Below are 18,165 nucleotides of genomic sequence, written 5' to 3'. Positions count from 1 at the left end.
CCAAATAATCCCGTTAGGATCTTCCATATCATCCCTCTGTTTCATCTTTGTGTCTTGTATCTCTTGTCTGTCAATTCAACTTTGTTTGACGTATAGACAGACACAGCAATGGAATGTTTCAACACCGGCACTGCGCGTGCATCTTGTATGTTTCTGGCTTCAACACCTACATGGTCACATCCATCCACAGTTCATTGACTGGTCACGCCTCATGTTATCTTGTCAAATTTGAAGTTTCCGTTGATATGTTGTCTGTTTGAAGGTGTAAATGAAGAAGTAATCTGCGAGAACACAGCTTCCTAAGGTAAGAAGATATATACGAAACTGAAAGATGAGAACAGCAAGAACAGAAGGGCAAAGGAACTAGGAAATTCGTATATACATCCCATCCCTTACTATTCCCCCTTTTCATATCAGGAGCCCATAATCTCAGGAAGGGAAGCTTACCTTAGTCAAACCTCCAACCCCAAGTACTCCTCTCCGTCCTCCCGCCTCTACCTCTCTCTCTCCGGAGAAGGCGACTGGTTGTCGGAAGTTCCAGAAGTTGAATCAGGGGATGTACCCTCCAACCTCTGCAGGGCCTCTTCGTTCACCCTTACACCTGTGCCTGTACCCGCAGCAGTAGTTGTACTGCCGCCATTTCCGGTTTCAGGCTTGGGCTTCTGCTCATCACTCAAATCGCTGACTCCATCTTCATCCTGCCACCTTCCACTTCCGCTTCCCGTTCCATATCCATACTGCGCAGAGCCCGAAGACTCCCCCAGATTCTGTCCGCCAAAGTCAGAGCTGATAGTACCAAGAGTTGCGTTCCTCCGATGACTTCGATGATCTTGCTCAAAACCACGGTCAGGAGAAGAATCATCATCATCATCATCATCATCATCAACACCACCATCCCAAGCCCCCCCACTAACCATTCCCGCAAACCTTCCCCAGTGCCCGTTCCCGTTCCCGTTCCCGTTCCCCTTCCTCGCCCTCAACTCCTCAAACGGCCCTTCCTCAATAACCGCCCCATTCTCAATCATCACCACCCGATCCGCAATCCTCATCATTTCCTTAGAATGAGTAACCACCACTATCGCCATCCCCTTTTCTCCTCCCTCTTTCATGCCCTCCTTGATGCCATCTCCCTTCATGCCCTCCATCCCGCTCCCGCTTCCAGTCCCGGTCCGATTGTTGCGATTACCATGCACCAGTCTAGCAAACACCTCCCGTACAGCTTCCGCGCCTTCGGCATCTAGACTAGCGGTGGGTTCATCGGCTACGATCACCTTTGGACTGCGAACAAGGGCGCGAGCGATGGAGATACGTTGGGCTTGTCCTCCGGAAAGCTGCAGACCGGAGCCCTCGCCGACGATGGTGTCGTAGCCTTGGGGTAAAGAGATGATGAAGTCGTGGATGGAGGCCATTTGAGCGGCGCGGTGCAGGGCGTTGGTAGCCTCGGATGAAGAAGAAGAGAGGCGGAGAGGTGAAGAGTCGGGAAGTCCGTAGAGGATGTTTTCGCGGAGGGTGGTAGGTAAAAGAAAAGGGTGTTGGGGGATGTAAGCTATGCTAGAGCGGAGGGAGGGGGTGTGGATTTGTGAGGGGGGGAGGGAGTTGTATGTCAACGAACACCCGTTGTCATGGTCGTCGTCGAAGCTAGAAGTGGAAGTTGAAGGAAGGGGCGGATAGAGGTTAAGGAGAAGAGAAGCGACGGTTGACTTCCCGCAGCCTGATGACCCGACGATAGCTGTGCAGCTGCCTTTTTCGATAGTCAGGTTGAGATTGCGCAGGACCAACGTCTCTGGCGCACTGGGGTATGCGAAGCGCAGGTTTCGCATTGCGATGGGTAAGGGGTTAGATAAACGCTGCCTCCCCTGCGAGCCAGACCCAGAAGCAGACCCAGACCCAGATTCGTGACCCCCCTCATATGAGAGGTTAACAAAATAAAGCATTTGGGTGGCGGTAGCCTTCGCCGCCGCTGTCTGCGGTATGTTGGCCAACATATTAACACACGTCCCCAGACTGAACAAGATCAAATTGATAACCCTCAGCAAATCCGTCACAGAAGCGCGATCTTGCGATAATATCTTTGCGCCGTAATAAAAGATTAGAGCCGTCAAGTAATAAGCGATGGACTGGTTGAGGCCCAAGAAGATGCCGATGTAGGATGCCCTCTTTAGGCCCAGTGCGTAAGTGGTGTTGATCTTTGCGGTGTACTTTTGGGTGAAAAAGGATTCGAGTGTCAAAGCGCGGACGATCTTGAGGTTATTGAACGTTTCAGTGAGGATTTGACCCATGCCAAGGGCAGCAGTATCGCACCTCGACTCCCATTTATCGCTCATCAAAGCATTTACTCTCCCAGCAATAACAGCAGCCGGTAGACCAGCGAGTGTAACGAGCGTTAAATCCCATTGTATGGTCAACGCCCAGGTTATCGCCACGACTATCATCGTGGATACGGTAACGAGGATGGGGACGAACATGCCGACCAACTTGCGCATCTCTTCTGCGTTTCTATCCAAGCACGCGACGATCTTGGCTGGGCTGTGGGAGGACTTATCGAACCATGACTTTGGTTGTGCCAGAATGCGCGTGATGGCTTCGGATCGCAGGGTGGTTACCCATTTTGTTGCTACGCGCTCCAAAAAGTAGTAGGAGCCAAAAGTCGCCAGGGAGTCGATGATGGCTACGGCTGCTAGGATGCCAGCCCATTTGGAGCCTGCGGCGAGACGCGCGGAGGGCGTGGACCAGAATGAGGAAAGCAGTTGGGCGAAGATGAAGGAGAAGGCGGGGTTGGCGCCGGCGACTATTAGGCAGAGGATGAGACCGAGGAGAAGCTCGGCCTTGGTGCGCAGGTCGAGAGTGGGATAGACAGTGCGGAGAATTGCGGACAAAGAAGGAAGACGGTTGTTGACGGAGTGGACCTTCTTGTTCAAATTGGCTGCCTGGGTAGAGGTAGGGTTTGATGAGTTGGAAGTAGCCGAAGCGATAGACGCCATGCTATTTCTTCGATTCTTGTGGAATTTGGCCCGCTGTTTCTTGTTGGCCAGTTTCTCGAGAAAGAAGAGCTCGAAAGAGTCCATGCTACTGTTAACCACTTGCGTTTCAATCACCTTGGTTGGATCAGGATGCTGAGCCCGCCGGGCGTTAGGCACGCGGGCGGTTTTGACTGAGAGACCGGTTTGGGTGATGAGTTCGATGGAGGAGTTGCTGTTTCTGCGGGAAAGAGGGGAGGGCTCGCGGATGCGATTGGGCTTGGTGGCGTATGGATGGAGGTGATGGATGGGGATTCTGCCGGAACTGAATCTGCGTGAAGTTGGTCGCGAGGGTCTGTTGTCTGTGGTGGCGGAGGGGTGGAGGTCGAAGCCGAAGGTTAATCGAGGGAAGACGGAGCTTCCCCTGTTTGAGCGAAGACTCAGGCCGCGGGCGAGTTGCACGTAGGTTGCTTCTTCGATCACCTCTTCCTCGGAGTACTCTTCGCCCTCATCGATGTCTTCCAGATCGCTTTCTTCGTCGTCTTCCTCTTCGTCAATGTCATCGGCATGCTCTCCATGATCAACATCATCATGATCAGCAGAAGCAACAAGCCCAGCAAACAACCCCTCCCTCTCCTCCCTCAACTGCTTTCCATATCCTTGCTGAACAACCCTTCCATCCTCCATGACATAAACCATCTCACCCTCCCCGATACATCCCACCTCATGTGTGATGATAATCGTCGTCTTGCCCCTCCTCCAAATGCGAATAGCATCCATGATCAGACCTCTAGACACAGGATCCAACCCGGAAGTGATCTCATCAAGAATCAATACGGGCGGATCACGAATCTTGGCCCTTGCCAACGCCAACCGCTGACGCTGGCCACCGGAAAGGGCATAACCACCAGGTCCGATCTGCGTGTCTAAGCCTTGAGGCATTCCAGCAATAGTAGTCTGTAGCAAAGCCATGGAACAGGCTTCTTTGACGTCTTCCATCGTGACTTGGTCAGGTTGGTATCCGCCAAAGGCAACGTTCTGGAATAGACTATCGTTGAACAGAACGCTGGATTGCTGGATCAAGGTGATGTTTTGTCTGATCCACTGCAGATCAAGTTGAGTAATGGGTTGCCCATCAACCACGATTTGGCCTGTCAAAGGCTCGTAGAAGCGAACGAGTAAGTTACCGAGGGTGGATTTACCTGAGCCCGAACGGCCGACGATGAAGGTTAGGGAGCCGGATGGGAAGTGGAAGGATGAAGGTTGGAGGACCAAGTTATTGGGAGAGGACGGGTAGGCGAAGGATATGTTTGACAAGGAAATGTCGCCGTGGCAGGTCGGTGGGCGAATGCCAGACTCTTGAGAGGTGTTGGTCTGACCGGGATCAATCTGGCGAACAAGGTCTTGAAGGGATTGACCGGCTGCCATTCCTTTAGCTAGGATAAGCCATTGAGGACCGAGGGTTTCGATGGATTGGAAAGCGATGAGGGCGCAGTAGAATGTTGTTAGGGCGTTTCCGGGGGTGAGGTCACCCTTGTTGACGAGCACCACGGCGAAGTAGAACCCCAAGACGAAGAGAGACATCATCCATAGCTTGATGTAGCTCATTTGTCCACAGTTACAGAGGACCTGACGAGTGTAGTACTTCGAAGACCTCTTGACAGCCGAGATGAAGTTGAAGGACTCGTGGTCGGCGGCATTGTAGGCTTTGACGAGATCAATGGCGGTCGTGGCAGCGGTGGCATGTTTGGCGGCCTCGGCAAGTTCGTGCTTTTGACCGGCGATGGCAGGGTCGAGGAAGCGGGCGATGAGCCAAAGGATAAGGGCAGAAGGCAGAGCGGTGGAGAGCATGACAAGTGTCAGCTGGTATGAGTAGTAGAGGGCAACGATGATGCAGGAGGCGAAGACGAGAAGATCGCAGACTAGGAAGCCGAGGACTTGGGATGTGCCGAGTTGGAGTTCGCGGGTTTGTCTGCAGGGTGTCAGTACTATGTTGCAGTATGGAGAAGAAAGAACATACGTTTGAATAGCAGTCAACAAACTAGACATGCCATGCTCTCTCAAATCAAACCACGCCGCACTTCTACCAAGAAGAGTTGAATACAGAGTCTCCCTGGTAGTCTTTGCGCGCAACTCGCCGGCAACAACCCAAAGGGCAACATCAATGCTGCAAAACACCCACATGCCGAGTCCGAGAAGGAACATGTAAAGACACCATTGAGAGGTCTGATGAAGATTCTCGGCTGCGGTAATCTCTCCGGCGCCGTAAGAGGTGCAGACCTGGAAGATCTTGCCGAGAAGGATGGCATAGGCGGTTCGTCCAGCACCGACGACGGCTGAGCCGCAGAGTGCGGAGACGATGAGCCAGACATGGGTTGGGCGGGTGAATGCAAAGAGGTTCTTGAAGGACGACCTCATGGGCTTCGGGGCTGCTGGTTGGTCGTGAGCCGGAAGCTGGACTGTGATGGCCTCGTCCGTGGTGGAAGAGCTCTCGCCCTTTTCGTGTTTGTGACTGATCATCTTGAGTGATTTGGACAGTGGGTGTTGACTGTCTATCAGTTTGACCAGGTCATGGTGGAAAAAGTCCAAGATTGAAAGATGGCCGCTCTTTTAGAGGAAGTGGTAGTAATTCGGACATTCGATGGTATAATAGGATGGCCATTTCGAGGTTTGGTATATGTGTCAATAGGATGCGAAGGGAGAGATGTGTAGCTTTGTGAAGGTCTTTGTTTGGCGTTGCTTGCTATTGTTGTGTTGAGCCAAAGTGGTGGGTGGGCTCAGGGGTAACCGAGAACAATAGGAAGCACAGTCTGGGTTGAGATGAAATCTGACTGATGCGTTCCGATTGAAATGGGATTGAAGACTGTGGCAATTGGTTTTTTAGTTTGGCGTTCTCTCATTTAATGGCGCTCACCTTTCTGTCTTCCCATTCCCGCCCTAGTTTTGCACCACAACATGGGCCCACGAGGGCATGATGGACAAGTCGTCGCAATATGTTTAACGGAAAATCACTTTGTATTCGCTCGATCGATGGTATCCTATGCGCTGCTGCCCTTGGCCTTCTTCCTCTCCTTTTCGGCCTCCTCGTAAACCCAGTCGTTGAGGCCGGCGCGGTTTCTATAAGTCTGTCAGCATGCCTTCTTTTCCCCCAAGAAGTCGGACAATAAATACCTCGCAATCTCGACGGCATAAAACTGCATGCGCGGCACAAAGATGGTCTCCTTCTCGCCGTACTCGGTCTTGGGGGAGGCCCTCAACAGGGTGCCAAAGTTGTAGTCGTCAATCTTCTTGTCGTAGACCATCATGAAGTTGCGCCATTTCTCCTTGCCGGTCTTGCTCTTCATCTCGTCCTCGTTGATGGGCTCGGCGGGGTCGAAGTCGGGGAAGTCCTTCTTGAGGTGCTCGTAGATGTCGTCGTCCATCTTGGTGAGGCGCAGCTTGGAGCCGGGCACCTTTTCGAGAATGGCCCAGTAGGTCGCCATCTGCTGGACGGCCTTGACAGCGAACTGCTTCTCGATCTGTATGGGGGGTTAGCGGTTAGCATGTTGTCGTTGAGTGGGTTGGCGCATTGTGTCGCATTGTGTCGTATTGTGTCGCATGTGTCGCATGTCGGCGCATCGCAAAGAAACGAGGGCTGAGGAAAAAGACCTACATCCTCAAAGTTGTCCGCATTCTCAGCGTCAAAGTCCTTGGGCACCTGGGTAGTGACAGACATGGTGGGCAGTCTTTGTCCGTTTTCGAACTGCTGTGGTGGTGATTTGGGTTGTGGTGGTGTTGTTGGGGATGATGATGATGGTGATGGTGATGGTGATGGTTGAGAAAGAAGATGGGAAAAGATTGTTGGAGATATAATCGTCAAGATGGTCTCAAAGTACCTCAGCCCTGTGAATGTCACCAATAAGCCCGGATGACCAATTCAGGTGAAGCGACGGGAATCCCCCAGACGCCTCCTGACGGCGCGACAAGGATCCCGCTTCACCTAGAACAGTCGTCCGAGCTACCACGGCTACAGTGGTCATCGTCGCTATAAGCTCCAGCTAGAGGAGCAGGTACATATGCACTAACAATTAACACCTGGGCACTACGCACGTGCTGAATGGGAACAATTATGGCCGCAGCGGAGCAATGACATGGCGCTGACGGGGCGGAGGAGGGGCCAAAAGCGCGCTTAAGAAATTTGGTACAGGGGTGGGTTATCGATAAGGAAACAACGGGACGAACGACACACGCTTATCGACGGCTTATGTAATTCGGCCACAAACCGATTGGATTCATTCCTCAACACCATCAACACCATCATCAACATCGTCGCCGTCGTCATCAGCATTCAATCAGTTCAATACCACTTGACTCTGTGACATTGTCTGGGTCCATCGTTCTGCTTTTTACTTTCCATATTGGTGACATGCCGCCCCAGGACGATGAAGGCTCAGCCAGCAGATGGCTCTACACCAGAGACCGCAATGTCTACATCCCATTCACCTGAGAAGGAAAAGGTCGGATGAGGCAATAATGTTAATCGAGTTGGACTCCTCCCCGTGGGAATATGGATATTTGATGGGTGCTTCCCAGAAATGGACAAGGGTGAGGGCAGCAACCTCCATGCAAGTCGGAGTCACTACCTCAGTGCACTCAGCTGTGCAATGATGGGGGAACACCGGAGCTCACCTTCTACCTACCTACATTAACAGCTGGGAATACCTGCCTCTACTCACATCACCAGGTACCATAGGAGTTGGTGGTTCTTGCCCTGACCTGCCCCTGCACCCTTTGCTCAGCAGGAATGAGTGAGCAAACCAATGACTTGCCCTGATCCATGCCTACCAACACCACGCACATGGACCACTTCGACAAACACCAACTCTAACCATCATTCAGCATCCATCCTCAACAGTCATCATCAACAGCCATCATCAACAGCCATCATCAACAGCCATCATCAACAGCCATCATCAACAACCATCATCAACAGCCATCATCCATACGCCAAGCAACACTCGCTAGAACTGTTGTTGTATCCGTACCTAACAAGCAATCATTCGTTCGCCATGGAATCTACCCTAGAAGACTACCACAAAGACCTTGACTTCGAATACACCTGCCAGACCAAACACAATGACACCGTCCCGCCCCCTTGGGACCGCACTCTAGATGTCTGCTGGTCCCGGTTCCCCCAAGCCTCCAAGCCCAAGGAGGGAAAAAGTGACGACGACGGCCACGACCACGACCTTGCGGCCTCCACGCACACCCAATGCACCCCAAGCATCCCGACGACTGGAGCAGAGGCAAGTCCCACACCACGTCCGAACTCGCCCAAATCTCCACACAAAGGCCACCGGGGTTACTCTTGCTTGCACAAAGATGTTGCCTTGCGGATTTGCCACTACGTTGTCCAGAATCACTGCGCGGACAAACCAGTCTGCCTCAGCAGGTTGTCTACCTGCAGTGGCCTATATCCCGTCCAAAAGCACACCCTGCTCATCCAGGGAACAGAACGAAAAGTTTGGGAGAGCAAGTCTTTCGAGACACTGAGCGCATTCTCCCCTTACTTTCGCGTCTGCCGTCGCTTTCGGGCCGACCTTCTAACTACCTTTCTCCGAACTTGTCGGTTCCATCTCGTCATCTCGCCGTTTGGGCCTACCGTGGATACGGATTGGCTCAAAAACTACGGCCCCCGTTTGGACAACATCACTCTGGAATTTGATTGTACCAGGTATTATGGTGGCAAGCCCATGATGAGAGATCTCGATGAAGCTACTGGGCGCCCTGGCCTGTTTGACAAGCAACAGCTGGAAACCATGGCTCTCCTGGGACCTGGCAACATGAAGGATGCTGGGCAATCTGTTGAGTATTACAAATGGATGTTGAAGCCCGTATTGGAACACCTAACAGCCGGTCGACGATTTCCCATCGAACGTTTAACGATCATGGTGAGAAAGTATTATGGATCGCAGGAGAGCATGCCGCGTAAGTCTTCGAAGAGCTTCATCTTATCCTATTTCTCCACCCGAACTGACAATTATTTGCAGAAGGCTACCCCTACTTCGACCCTACATGGCTCAACTTCCTTCTCCTGATACCTAGCGAGCTCCAGTCGAAAGTTTTGAGCCTGGAAACAATCGGCGTTCCTCCCAGGCTTTTGGGGTTGATGATCAGCAAATTCTGGGGAGAGGGCAACCCTCCGACCGAGGACGCTCAAAGACAACACTTCAGATGGGGTCCTTTTCTGCCCACCCTCTGGCCCCTGATGCCGGGACAGCGTGCAGCCGTTTCCGTGCCGGGCTCCATCGACCCGACGGTTGATCGTCTCCTCAGGCTTGACCACCCGGGCGAAGTTGTGATCCACCCATTACCGAAGGAAGACATGGAAATACGAGTACAAGACTTTATTGATATGCTGCGGAGAAAGAAGGAAACAGATCAGGAAGGCACAGGAACAAAGAGACTGTCTTCTCAAGGCGAGGAAAACTTCCGAGTTTTCGCTCTCACCGAGATAGAAGTAAAGAGCGAAGAAGAACCGTCTAGTTCTAGTGGAACAGCTGTATCAATAAGTGTCCAAGCTTACAAGCCGGGCGATTCTTCAAGTGCATGCGGATCATCAACCCGAAACTCTATGGATGCGCTTTTGGAGTCTGGAGAGAATTCGATCACGGTATCGAAGCAGAAACAAGAGGAAGTGCTCAAGGAATTGGAACAGCTTAAAGCAGAGCTTGAGAAAAGTGATCAGCTGGAGGAGCAAGGACAGCAGCAGCAGCAGCAGCCTGCGAAGAAACGCAAGTCTAAACGCAAGAAAAGGAAGACCAATAAGCCCTCCATTCCTCTTGAGGACGCTTCCGTACCGCAACCTCAATCGCATCCAGAACCAAAACCACGGCCAGAACCCGTGGTAGAACACCCGGATCAAGCAGAGGAACAGCCACAGGCACAACCACCTTCCAATCCGTCGGTAGTGGCGGAGTATCTTTCATTCTTCAAAGCAAAGGAAGATGAAGCAAAGGCAATGGAACAGCAGCAACAGCAAGAGACGCAGCGGCCTAGATCGCTCTACCGGTTGTTGAAGTTGATAAAGCCAGGGGAAGGTGAAGCGGGGCCCTCTGGCCGGCCGACTACGAGAACGACAGAATCTGCGAAGGGGGCCTTGAGAACGGAAAGCTCATCGGCAGTGGGATACTCGAGGACACAAGTACCGGAAGGGAAATACCTGTATGAGGACGAGGAGGGGGGTAAAAGCAGGAAAGTTATGCACATGCAGCGCGCCAGGGACAAGTCCAGGGAATTGGCGAGCGTGCTGGAGGGTTTCCGTCCGGTAACTCCTCCGGCTTTTCCGGATGACTTAACTGATATTAGGACCCTTTCTCCTCAAACTGGGGTGGAGGCATGTCAGGAGCCCGCTACTCGATATGACGGGTTTGTTCCGTTACCATCACCTCTGTCCTTCCGTACACCCACAAGACCGGAGCAACCACAAACACTTACACCGCTGCCCTCCAAGACTACTTCTCCGGTCCCTGGCACGGGCCCTGCTGCTTTGGGTAGTCCCTTCTCGATACCATTGCCTGATGCAAATAGGACATGGCTTACGGACGAGGACAGCCAGTCTGGTAGTGCCGGTTCTACTTCTGATTCTACCTCTGGCTCAAGCGGTCGATCTACAGCGGTTGGTGCTGATACCATGGCCGATGGTAATGGTAAACGTCAAGCTCTTTCAGCTGCTGCGCCCGCCACTGAGTCAAGGCCCCCAATGCCAAACGCTGCGACTGTTACTACCGCAGCTCCGGCCGCTTTTGAAGACAATGACAAAGGTCTCGAACAGTGTAAAAACGAAGACACGGCCTTTGGTGCTGAGCAACCGTGGACAAAGGTCGAGAAGAAGGCGCGGCACCGCCGATCCAAACAACTGCTACAGAAGCCATCCTCGCGGACGAACAGGAATTTAGTTCTACCTGTACTCAACGTCCGAACGTCGTTGCAAAGTCTTCAGGATGGATGGGCTTCCACAGCAGCGTCAGTGGGCGAATCCTCAAAGATAAAGACGAAGACGACGACGAAGCAAGATTCGAAGAAGATGGAGAGTGTTGCCGCTCCACAACAAGGCGGCTCGAGCAAGAAGGGTGAGACAAAGGCCGTGTATAAGAAGGCTGGTGAGAACAAGGGCGTTAAATCCGGGGGTGATTTTGCTTCTGGCTCTATCTCTACGTTGAAGGAGGTTGGGAGCAACGTCAAAGCCGTACCATCATTCAGTTGCCTTGCATGCAACAAGAGTTTTGCTTCGGATGACCTCCTCTTCAGACATATACGCGATCTTAGACACTGGTGCCCTAGCACGTCTGTACCACCCCCGCCGGAAGCACATGCTCCCTCTTCTTCTCGCCCAACTTCTTCAGAACTTCACAGCGCTGGTTCACAGCGGGATAAGCCGGAGAAGTCTAAGTCTGAGGCAAAGGATAATGGTGCAGAGCTCGCAATTGTTTCCGGCTTAACCTTCATTGAAGCTGAGAGCAAAACCTCGGCCAGAACACTGCCCTCTTCATCACTGTTACTCCAGACGTCAAAGCTCAAGATGGAAGAGCCAGATACGGAGATTTTGGCTGAGACAATACAGATTGCTGAACTTGTGGAAGAGTCCTCCAAGAAAGACGCCATGCGCCAGGATGATCTTGTCAAGGCTGTGGAGATCTCCGGATCCAAATCACCTTCGGGATCACAATCACCTCCATCTCCACGGACTTCACTGCCGACACTACACATGCCAATGGGGGAGGTACCCGGTCCTGGGGTACGGCCGACTCTACCGGAAGTATCGGAGAAGGGAGAGAGTCAATCACACACTCGATCACCGTCTCAATCACCCTCAGATAGACCTCCTCCTCCTCTGGAAACTTCACTGGGGATGCCGAAGGAAGTGCCCAAGGTGGGAGTACCTCCGCCGAAGAAGGTGGAGAGCCAATCACGAACCCAAGAAGCAGCCCAATCAGCATCGGACAAGCCTCCTTCTCCTCCTTTGGATCCTTTTTCGTCGGTGGAAGCGACGATGGCAGCGGAGAAAGCTAAGATGCCGGTGTCAAAGGTGGAAGAGATGTCAGTGGAGAAGCTGAAGGAGGAAATAGAGAAGCTAAAGGAAGAATTGTCGAAGTTTCAAACGCCACCGCTTAGAGTGATGTGCGAGGTGACAAAGGGTGACGTGCCTAAAGCATACAATGGAGATGTAAAGGGTGGAGAGGGGGTTGAAGGGATGGACAAATCCAGCAGCTTTGCTAGCGGCCGAGACATTCAGGATGGGGGTATTTCTAGTTCCATGTCAAAGGTAGCGAATCTCAATGGAAAGGGCAAGGACAAAGGTAATGGACTGTGGACTGGAAGCTCGAAGCCGGGAGTTGAGGATCACGAAGTTGGGAGTATGAGGGTTGAGACCATCAAGGTTGGGAGCAATCTCGCATCACAACCGCAACCACAACTTCAAGTTCCCTCGCTCCAGCCCAAGAACAAGACTCCCCAGGCAGCCAAGAATGCCATTAACCAGGAGGGGAAAACGCATGGGCAGGCCAGGGCAGAGACATTCCGGCAAGGGCCGCAGGGACAGCTACAAGGAGAACAACGGGAGGTTGCGGCCACGGATGCTGGTGTCAAGCTCGCGTCGCAACCGCAGCAACAACTTCAACGACCTTCGGCCGAGCCCAAGAACAAGACTTCCCAGTTAGCCAAAAAGGTCGTTAAGCAGGAGAGGATAAACAACGTACACGCCAGGACGAAAACATTCCTACCACAACCGCAAGGACCGCAAGGACAGCCACAACGCCAACAAGGGCATGCGTACCTGGCGGAGCCTTCAACATCAACTCCATACCCGTATTCTCAGCGACAGTTCCAGTCGGAGACGGAAGCGGTGGCGGCCTATTACCACTATCGGAGGAATAAAAGGCAGGCACTTGATATGCTACCGACGAAGTCAATGGGACATGGAGGGTCCAAGTCTCAGGGGTCCAAGGCTCAGAGGTCCAAGGCTCAGGGGTCCAAGGCTCAAGGGCAACCGATGTCCCAGTGGCAGTACTCTCAGCAGTCTCAGGGGCCGATGATGCCCCAGTACTCTCAGGGGTCAATGATGTCCCAGGACCAGTTGCAGCCGATGATTTCCTGGGTACCACATATGCCTACATCGCAAGGCCAGTGGCAACCAATGTACCAGGGCCAAGCGCCCCCTATGCCTCTTTCCCAACTGATCCATCAAATGGCAACAGGGTCTTGGGAGCAGCTGATGTCACTGATAACATCAATGCCTCACACGATATCCCAGGCGCCACCGTTATACCAGGTGCGAACTATATCCCAACTGCTATCGAGCTCCCATGTACTGACTTTGTCCAAGATGCCAGCCGCGTCACAGATCCATATACCACCAATGCCTCAGATGCAATCGATGCCCCTGACACAGCCCTCTATCCATCTGCAATCGACTCTTCATAACAACAACTACCAGGGACTGACAGCAATGATGTCACAGATGCCACCGAATGCGCCGATGTATCCTTCACAACCGATGTATCCCCCTCAGCCCACACACCAACCACTCCAGTTTTACCCGTCTCAGCAAGCATACCAAGCACCCCAACCAATGTACCCAGCGCACCAGATTTATAACCCGCAAACGTATTATCAGGAATCCCCGGATCACTTTCGATCTCCAAATCCGTACCAGATGCCGCCGCCTCCAATGAACCCCGAAAACGAGGTATTCGAGGTGCCACAGATACCTTTCGGTCAAGTGCAAGATGGCTATTACCCAGCGCCAGCGTTGCCACCACAAGGAGGAAATGCGTATCCGATGCCGAAAGCTCCTGTCCCGGACACTACTGTGATCACGTATCCAATGGTTGGTGGAAGTGGAACTGCAATTGCAAGTGGGAGTGGACACGAAAAGAGCAGTGTCTCTGCTCCTGCTACTATGTCTGGAAGTTGGAGAGGGTCGGGTGCTTTGTATGGTTGTTCTGATAAGACAAGGAAGGAGAAGGAAGCAAAAGGGAAGGAGGTGATGATGTCTGTCGACCCTCAAGACGTAGCGGAGGTTCAGAAGAAGCCGGAGTGCAAAACACAAGATCCGAGTCAGGGGCAGTAGGGTGACTCTGACTCTGACTATGGCTTTGACTCTGGCTCTGGCTCTGGCTCTGGCTCGGGGTCGGAAAAGAGTTGGAAAATGAAGGTTTTAGATGTTTTGAGGGATATGGATGGAACGGAAAAGGTCACGGTCAGGCAAAAAGATGTTGTTATCGTGTGTACCGACCAGGACGTTGAAGACGCTGGGAATGATTCCGGGGCAAACTCCGAGGGTATGGAACATGATGCTTTTGTCTGTGAACATGGATCACAGGCATCGCAGGGGCGACATCAAGTTCAGGTGCAGACGCCTTCAGATGAAGCTCTAGAGGAAACTGTAGAGGACGACCTCCAGGAAGATGCCCCAGAAGAGTACGACATTCCAGCGACTACGTCTACATCATGGTATGAGCGCGACATTGTGCCGATGCTACCGAACCAAGAGGAGCCAAACTGGAATATCAAGGGGGCATGGGCATATGTCGCCGGTGCTAAGGAGTCGGACTTCGGCAAGAAGGAAAACAAGAACAGGAAGCAGAGGGAGAAGCCCCAAGCTAGGAGTCCAGCGACCGCAAGACCGGAAGCCGAGGAACCGGAAACCGCGAGACCAGAAATCGAGGACTCACATACCCAGAAAGTGACTGCTTTGGAGAAGATTGGAGTCATCAGATCCGAGAGGACGATTGAAGGTAATGGATTGTGGGCATGGACGTATGTCGCGGGCGCTAGGGGGTCTGATTTTCAGAGGAACTTTCAGTCTTGGCCTCGTAGGAGGACCGACGCCGAGGATGACGACGACGCCGAGAAGCCAGAGCTGGATCTGGATCAGGATCAGGACATTGAGGTTCCCCAAGCCCAAACCGACGTCGAAGACACCGAGGAGGACCTGGACCTCGATCTTGAAACCGAAACTGAGAAGCCCCTACCTTGTTTGAAGCACGCCACAGCCTCAAACTTAAAGTCCGAAAAGTCAAAAGAGGGTTCCGGCCACCAACAACAGATTGAGACCGAGACCGATGGCCAGGACAAGGAGCGCGGAACAAAGGTGGATGACATGGAGCTCCAAGAGGAAGAACGGAATGTTGAGGCTCAGGTTGAGTGTGAAGTGGAAGGAGAGCTCTCTTCCATTGGCCCTGGTCAAGATCAAGAGCTGAGGGAGGCTGATGATCAAGCAGAGCTGGGGGAGGCTGATCAAGAAGAGCCGGAGGATGTTAATCAAGAGGCAAAACCGTTGCAACAATGGGACTGGCTACAAGGGGATTTCCCGGATGATGGTTATTACCGTTACAGTGATGAAGAACATCAGGATCGTGATCGTACGCTTCGCGAGCAGGAAGTACTTTTTCTGTTGGAACAGGCTCAGTTTTTGGAGGAGGATCAGTTTCTGGAGGATGAGGATTGGGATTAGCTGAGGTGGCTTGTATAACTCTTAACAATTGAGGTGTAGTGGTAGAGGACAGCGAGTAAAGTATGGGTTAGCATGTACCGGTAGACTAATTATTTGTAACATTGTTCATGTTGCGGCATGATGGAGCGAAATCATATTGTGGCTCGTTTGTTTCGTTTGTTGAATACATACTTTAGGGAGAAACACAGATTATGGACTGCTTGAGTGACTACCATAGAGGCATCTATCTGACTGGATTGTCTTTCAGGTAGATAAATGTCTACGGCCTATGTTAGAAGACATAGAAAAACGAAGCGATTTCCATTGTCACTCACTCACCGTCTTCGTTAATTCCCGTTCCATCGTGTTTATATGTATTGCGATTTGTTTGTTCTGGCATGGCTACTTCTCATACAAAGGCACACGGGGTAAGTAGATAATAACAAGGCAAGGCAAAGGGAGGCACGAGGCATGGAGAGACAAGGTGATGAACAGTCATCTGACTTGAACAAATATGGCAAGCAAATAAAGGAGATAGGTTACTTGTCTTGATCTTTCTACACTGTCTCAATCTCCCAACGATTGCTCCCGCTTTTACGGCCGTGCTTCTTCTTCTTCCTTCCTCGTTCGACATTTTTAAAGAAAGATATTTGTCCAAAAGCCAACATAAAGGGGAAGACTAATGATTCAAGTTCCGATAAGTACCCTAGAGATGGAGCCGCACTTTGATCCCCGGGCTCCGTTGCGTCCCACTCAGCCTATTGACGGGCAGCGAGTGCGTATCTTAGAACACCGCCCTCTTTTGCTTTTTCTTTCTTCTTCACCCTTGCTCTCCCCTCACCTGGCCTCCTCTCGCCACTCATTTCTTCCCCTTCTCTCCCCCTTCCCATCTCCTCTTCCCTCATTCCCACTCATTTCTTCCCCCTCAACCCCCTTACCCCCGCTGAACCTCTCCCCTCAACCTCTCCAACCTCCCCCCTTCCCACACCTTCCCCCACCCCTCCACCCTCCCCCCCAACACTTTGACAAGCCCAGGCTCCAACAACACCACCCCCCTCGCCATTTTCGTCCCTCTCTTCAACAAAATCTTACCCCCAATCGGCGTTCCACCAATCATTTTTCCATTGACGAACAGCGGCACACCTATCTCATCTACCCTTTTTAGTTCCAGCGCGAAGAGTCTCTGCCCTGAGGCATCTTGGATGACGAGTTTGTGCGTTGCGTTTTTGCGCTCTCGTTCGCGGGCTTGCGCTGCTTGTTGGCTAACGGTGTTGTTTTGGGCCAGGGCGGCGGTCTGGGTTTGCGTGCCGCCATCACCCATGTCCAGCTGGTCATCTTCGTTGCCGGAACCGGCAGTAGGTAACCGAATGACCTCCCTACCACGAGTCTGTTCACCGCGCTCGATGGATTCGAGGTCTTCGACTATTTCCCATTTTGAACGGTTCAGGTTTTCTACGTCCAACACTTGAACGACGACGTCGCGGTCAAGGATTTGTTCCCTCCCCTCTCCTCCTGGTCGTGACACCTGCTGTTGACCTTGAGCACGAGTCAAACAAGCAGGAAAAGAATGAGAAGCAACCCATTGCGGATCTAACAAGCCGGGGGTGGATAGGTCGGAGGACAGTAAACGGAGGCGAGCGGTGGCTAGGAGGGAAGGGAGGGGAGGGATGCGGGTGGTGTTGGAGGGGATTAAAGTGGCGAGCCAGGTCAGAGAGGGCAGGGGGAGGAGTGTGGTGGGAGAGGAGGCGGAGAGTTGGCGGTGGAGGGTTTGGGCTGTTTCCATCTTGAATTTCAAGGGAGTGGCTGGCGGGATTTGGTGGGATTGTTAGGTTGCTGTGGTTGTTGGCAATTCCAGGGTGATGATGGTCTGTTGTGGCGGTGGTGATAAATGGTTGTTGACGACTCGTTTGGTGCGGTTGCGGTTACGGTTGGTGGTGGGAATATGAGGTTTAGATGAGTTGTTTGTTTTTGGCAGGCTTTTTGAAGAAGTAATTGTTGAGAGTTGGTACTTTTGCTATGTTGTGTTTTCAATTTGTCATGGCCTGTGTTGGTGATCCGGTTTGTTTTGGTCGTGATGTTTTTCGTGCGAGCTTCTGGTGTTTCCAGAAATATCCTGTGGAATGCGTCTCCAAATCTGATAGCAAACTGAGTTTTTGGATAGTCCACTTCCGCAGTCGGTTGTTTATGTCTCTCCACCGTCTTTAAAGAAATGAGTTGGGTTGTTTGTATTGCGGAAGATGTCTTCTGAGAGCGGGAGACGTGGAGGAGAAGGTTCTTTGACGGAGTGTCCGTGGAGGTGTGTTGAATGAGAGACGGAGGGAGGGACGCGAAGTCGCAGGATTCCATTGCATCAAGGTTCAAAAATGGTTCGGGCGTCATAGCGTTGGCGCAAGGCCGTTGTTAGTGATGTCCCTCTGTCCGGGGCCCAAAACAGCAGTCACACTAACTTCACTGTTAGTGTCATATTCGCCTAGCTCACCTCCCGTCGCTACGCTGGGCCTGTGCTGCCGGACGGGAGCAGCCCGGATCACTGATGGACGAGAAGACTGGAGGAATCGTGATGATGTTTCATAGACGTCCGCGTATCTTGGTAAAGTACCACGTTAACATATCCCTCTTTCTGTGTTTTGAAACGTTCATTATCTTGTCCGACCTGGTGGCTGCGCTCAGTCCACGATGTCAGATGCTGCCCTGCGTGCGACCCATCAATTAAGAGCTCAAAATCCGCGGCCC

The 18,165-nt window shown here is 52.3% G+C and overlaps 5 protein-coding genes across 5 annotated transcripts; 2 read left to right on the top strand and 3 right to left on the bottom strand.

The window, feature by feature from the left end:
* Nucleotides 1–243: 243 nt before the first annotated feature.
* On the bottom strand, nt 244–5,477 carry SMAC4_08616 (uncharacterized protein; the record flags this gene model as incomplete). Its single annotated transcript, XM_003345617.2, has 2 exons — nt 244–4,929; nt 4,978–5,477. The coding sequence occupies 2 exons, from the start codon at nt 5,475–5,477 to the stop codon at nt 495–497; spliced, it is 4,935 nt and encodes a 1,644-aa protein (XP_003345665.1). The 3' UTR covers nt 244–494.
* Nucleotides 5,478–5,944: 467 nt separating this feature from the next.
* SMAC4_08614 (uncharacterized protein) lies at nt 5,945–6,777 on the bottom strand. The gene is made up of 3 exons (XM_003345616.3): nt 6,610–6,777; nt 6,129–6,475; nt 5,945–6,074 (listed from the first exon to the last, which is right to left on the bottom strand). The coding sequence occupies exons 1-3, from the start codon at nt 6,670–6,672 to the stop codon at nt 5,996–5,998; spliced, it is 489 nt and encodes a 162-aa protein (XP_003345664.3). The 5' UTR covers nt 6,673–6,777; the 3' UTR covers nt 5,945–5,995.
* Nucleotides 6,778–8,005: 1,228 nt separating this feature from the next.
* On the top strand, nt 8,006–13,418 carry SMAC4_08613 (uncharacterized protein; the record flags this gene model as incomplete). The annotated part of the gene is made up of 3 exons (XM_003345614.2): nt 8,006–8,924; nt 8,987–13,193; nt 13,328–13,418. 3 exons carry the CDS (start codon nt 8,006–8,008, stop codon nt 13,416–13,418), a joined length of 5,217 nt encoding a protein of 1,738 aa, XP_003345662.2.
* Nucleotides 13,419–14,145: 727 nt separating this feature from the next.
* SMAC4_08612 (uncharacterized protein) lies at nt 14,146–15,453 on the top strand (the record flags this gene model as incomplete). Its single annotated transcript, XM_003345613.1, has 1 exon — nt 14,146–15,453. One exon carries the CDS (start codon nt 14,146–14,148, stop codon nt 15,451–15,453), a length of 1,308 nt encoding a protein of 435 aa, XP_003345661.1.
* Nucleotides 15,454–16,366: 913 nt separating this feature from the next.
* SMAC4_08611 (uncharacterized protein) lies at nt 16,367–17,215 on the bottom strand (the record flags this gene model as incomplete). The annotated part of the gene is made up of 1 exon (XM_003345612.2): nt 16,367–17,215. The coding sequence occupies one exon, from the start codon at nt 17,213–17,215 to the stop codon at nt 16,367–16,369; it is 849 nt and encodes a 282-aa protein (XP_003345660.2).
* Nucleotides 17,216–18,165: the final 950 nt, after the last annotated feature.

This window comes from Sordaria macrospora, chromosome 6, assembly GCF_033870435.1.
Source record: "Sordaria macrospora chromosome 6, complete sequence".
Taxonomy (NCBI): Eukaryota; Fungi; Ascomycota; class Sordariomycetes; order Sordariales; family Sordariaceae; genus Sordaria; species Sordaria macrospora.
Note: the sequence above shows the minus strand (reverse complement) of the source record. Positions and strands in the feature narration are given on the sequence as shown.

Excerpts from the sequence above, each read along its gene's own strand:
- SMAC4_08614 (XM_003345616.3), bottom strand. The coding sequence starts at position 6,672 with ATGTCTGTCACTACCCAGGTGCCCAAGGACTTTGACGCTGAGAATGCG. Across the intron at positions 6,476-6,609 it reads ATGCGGACAACTTTGAGGAT|ATCGAGAAGCAGTTCGCTGT; the intron begins GTAGGTCTTTTT and ends CCCCCCATACAG. Across the intron at positions 6,075-6,128 it reads TATGCCGTCGAGATTGCGAG|AAACCGCGCCGGCCTCAACG; the intron begins GTATTTATTGTC and ends ACAGACTTATAG.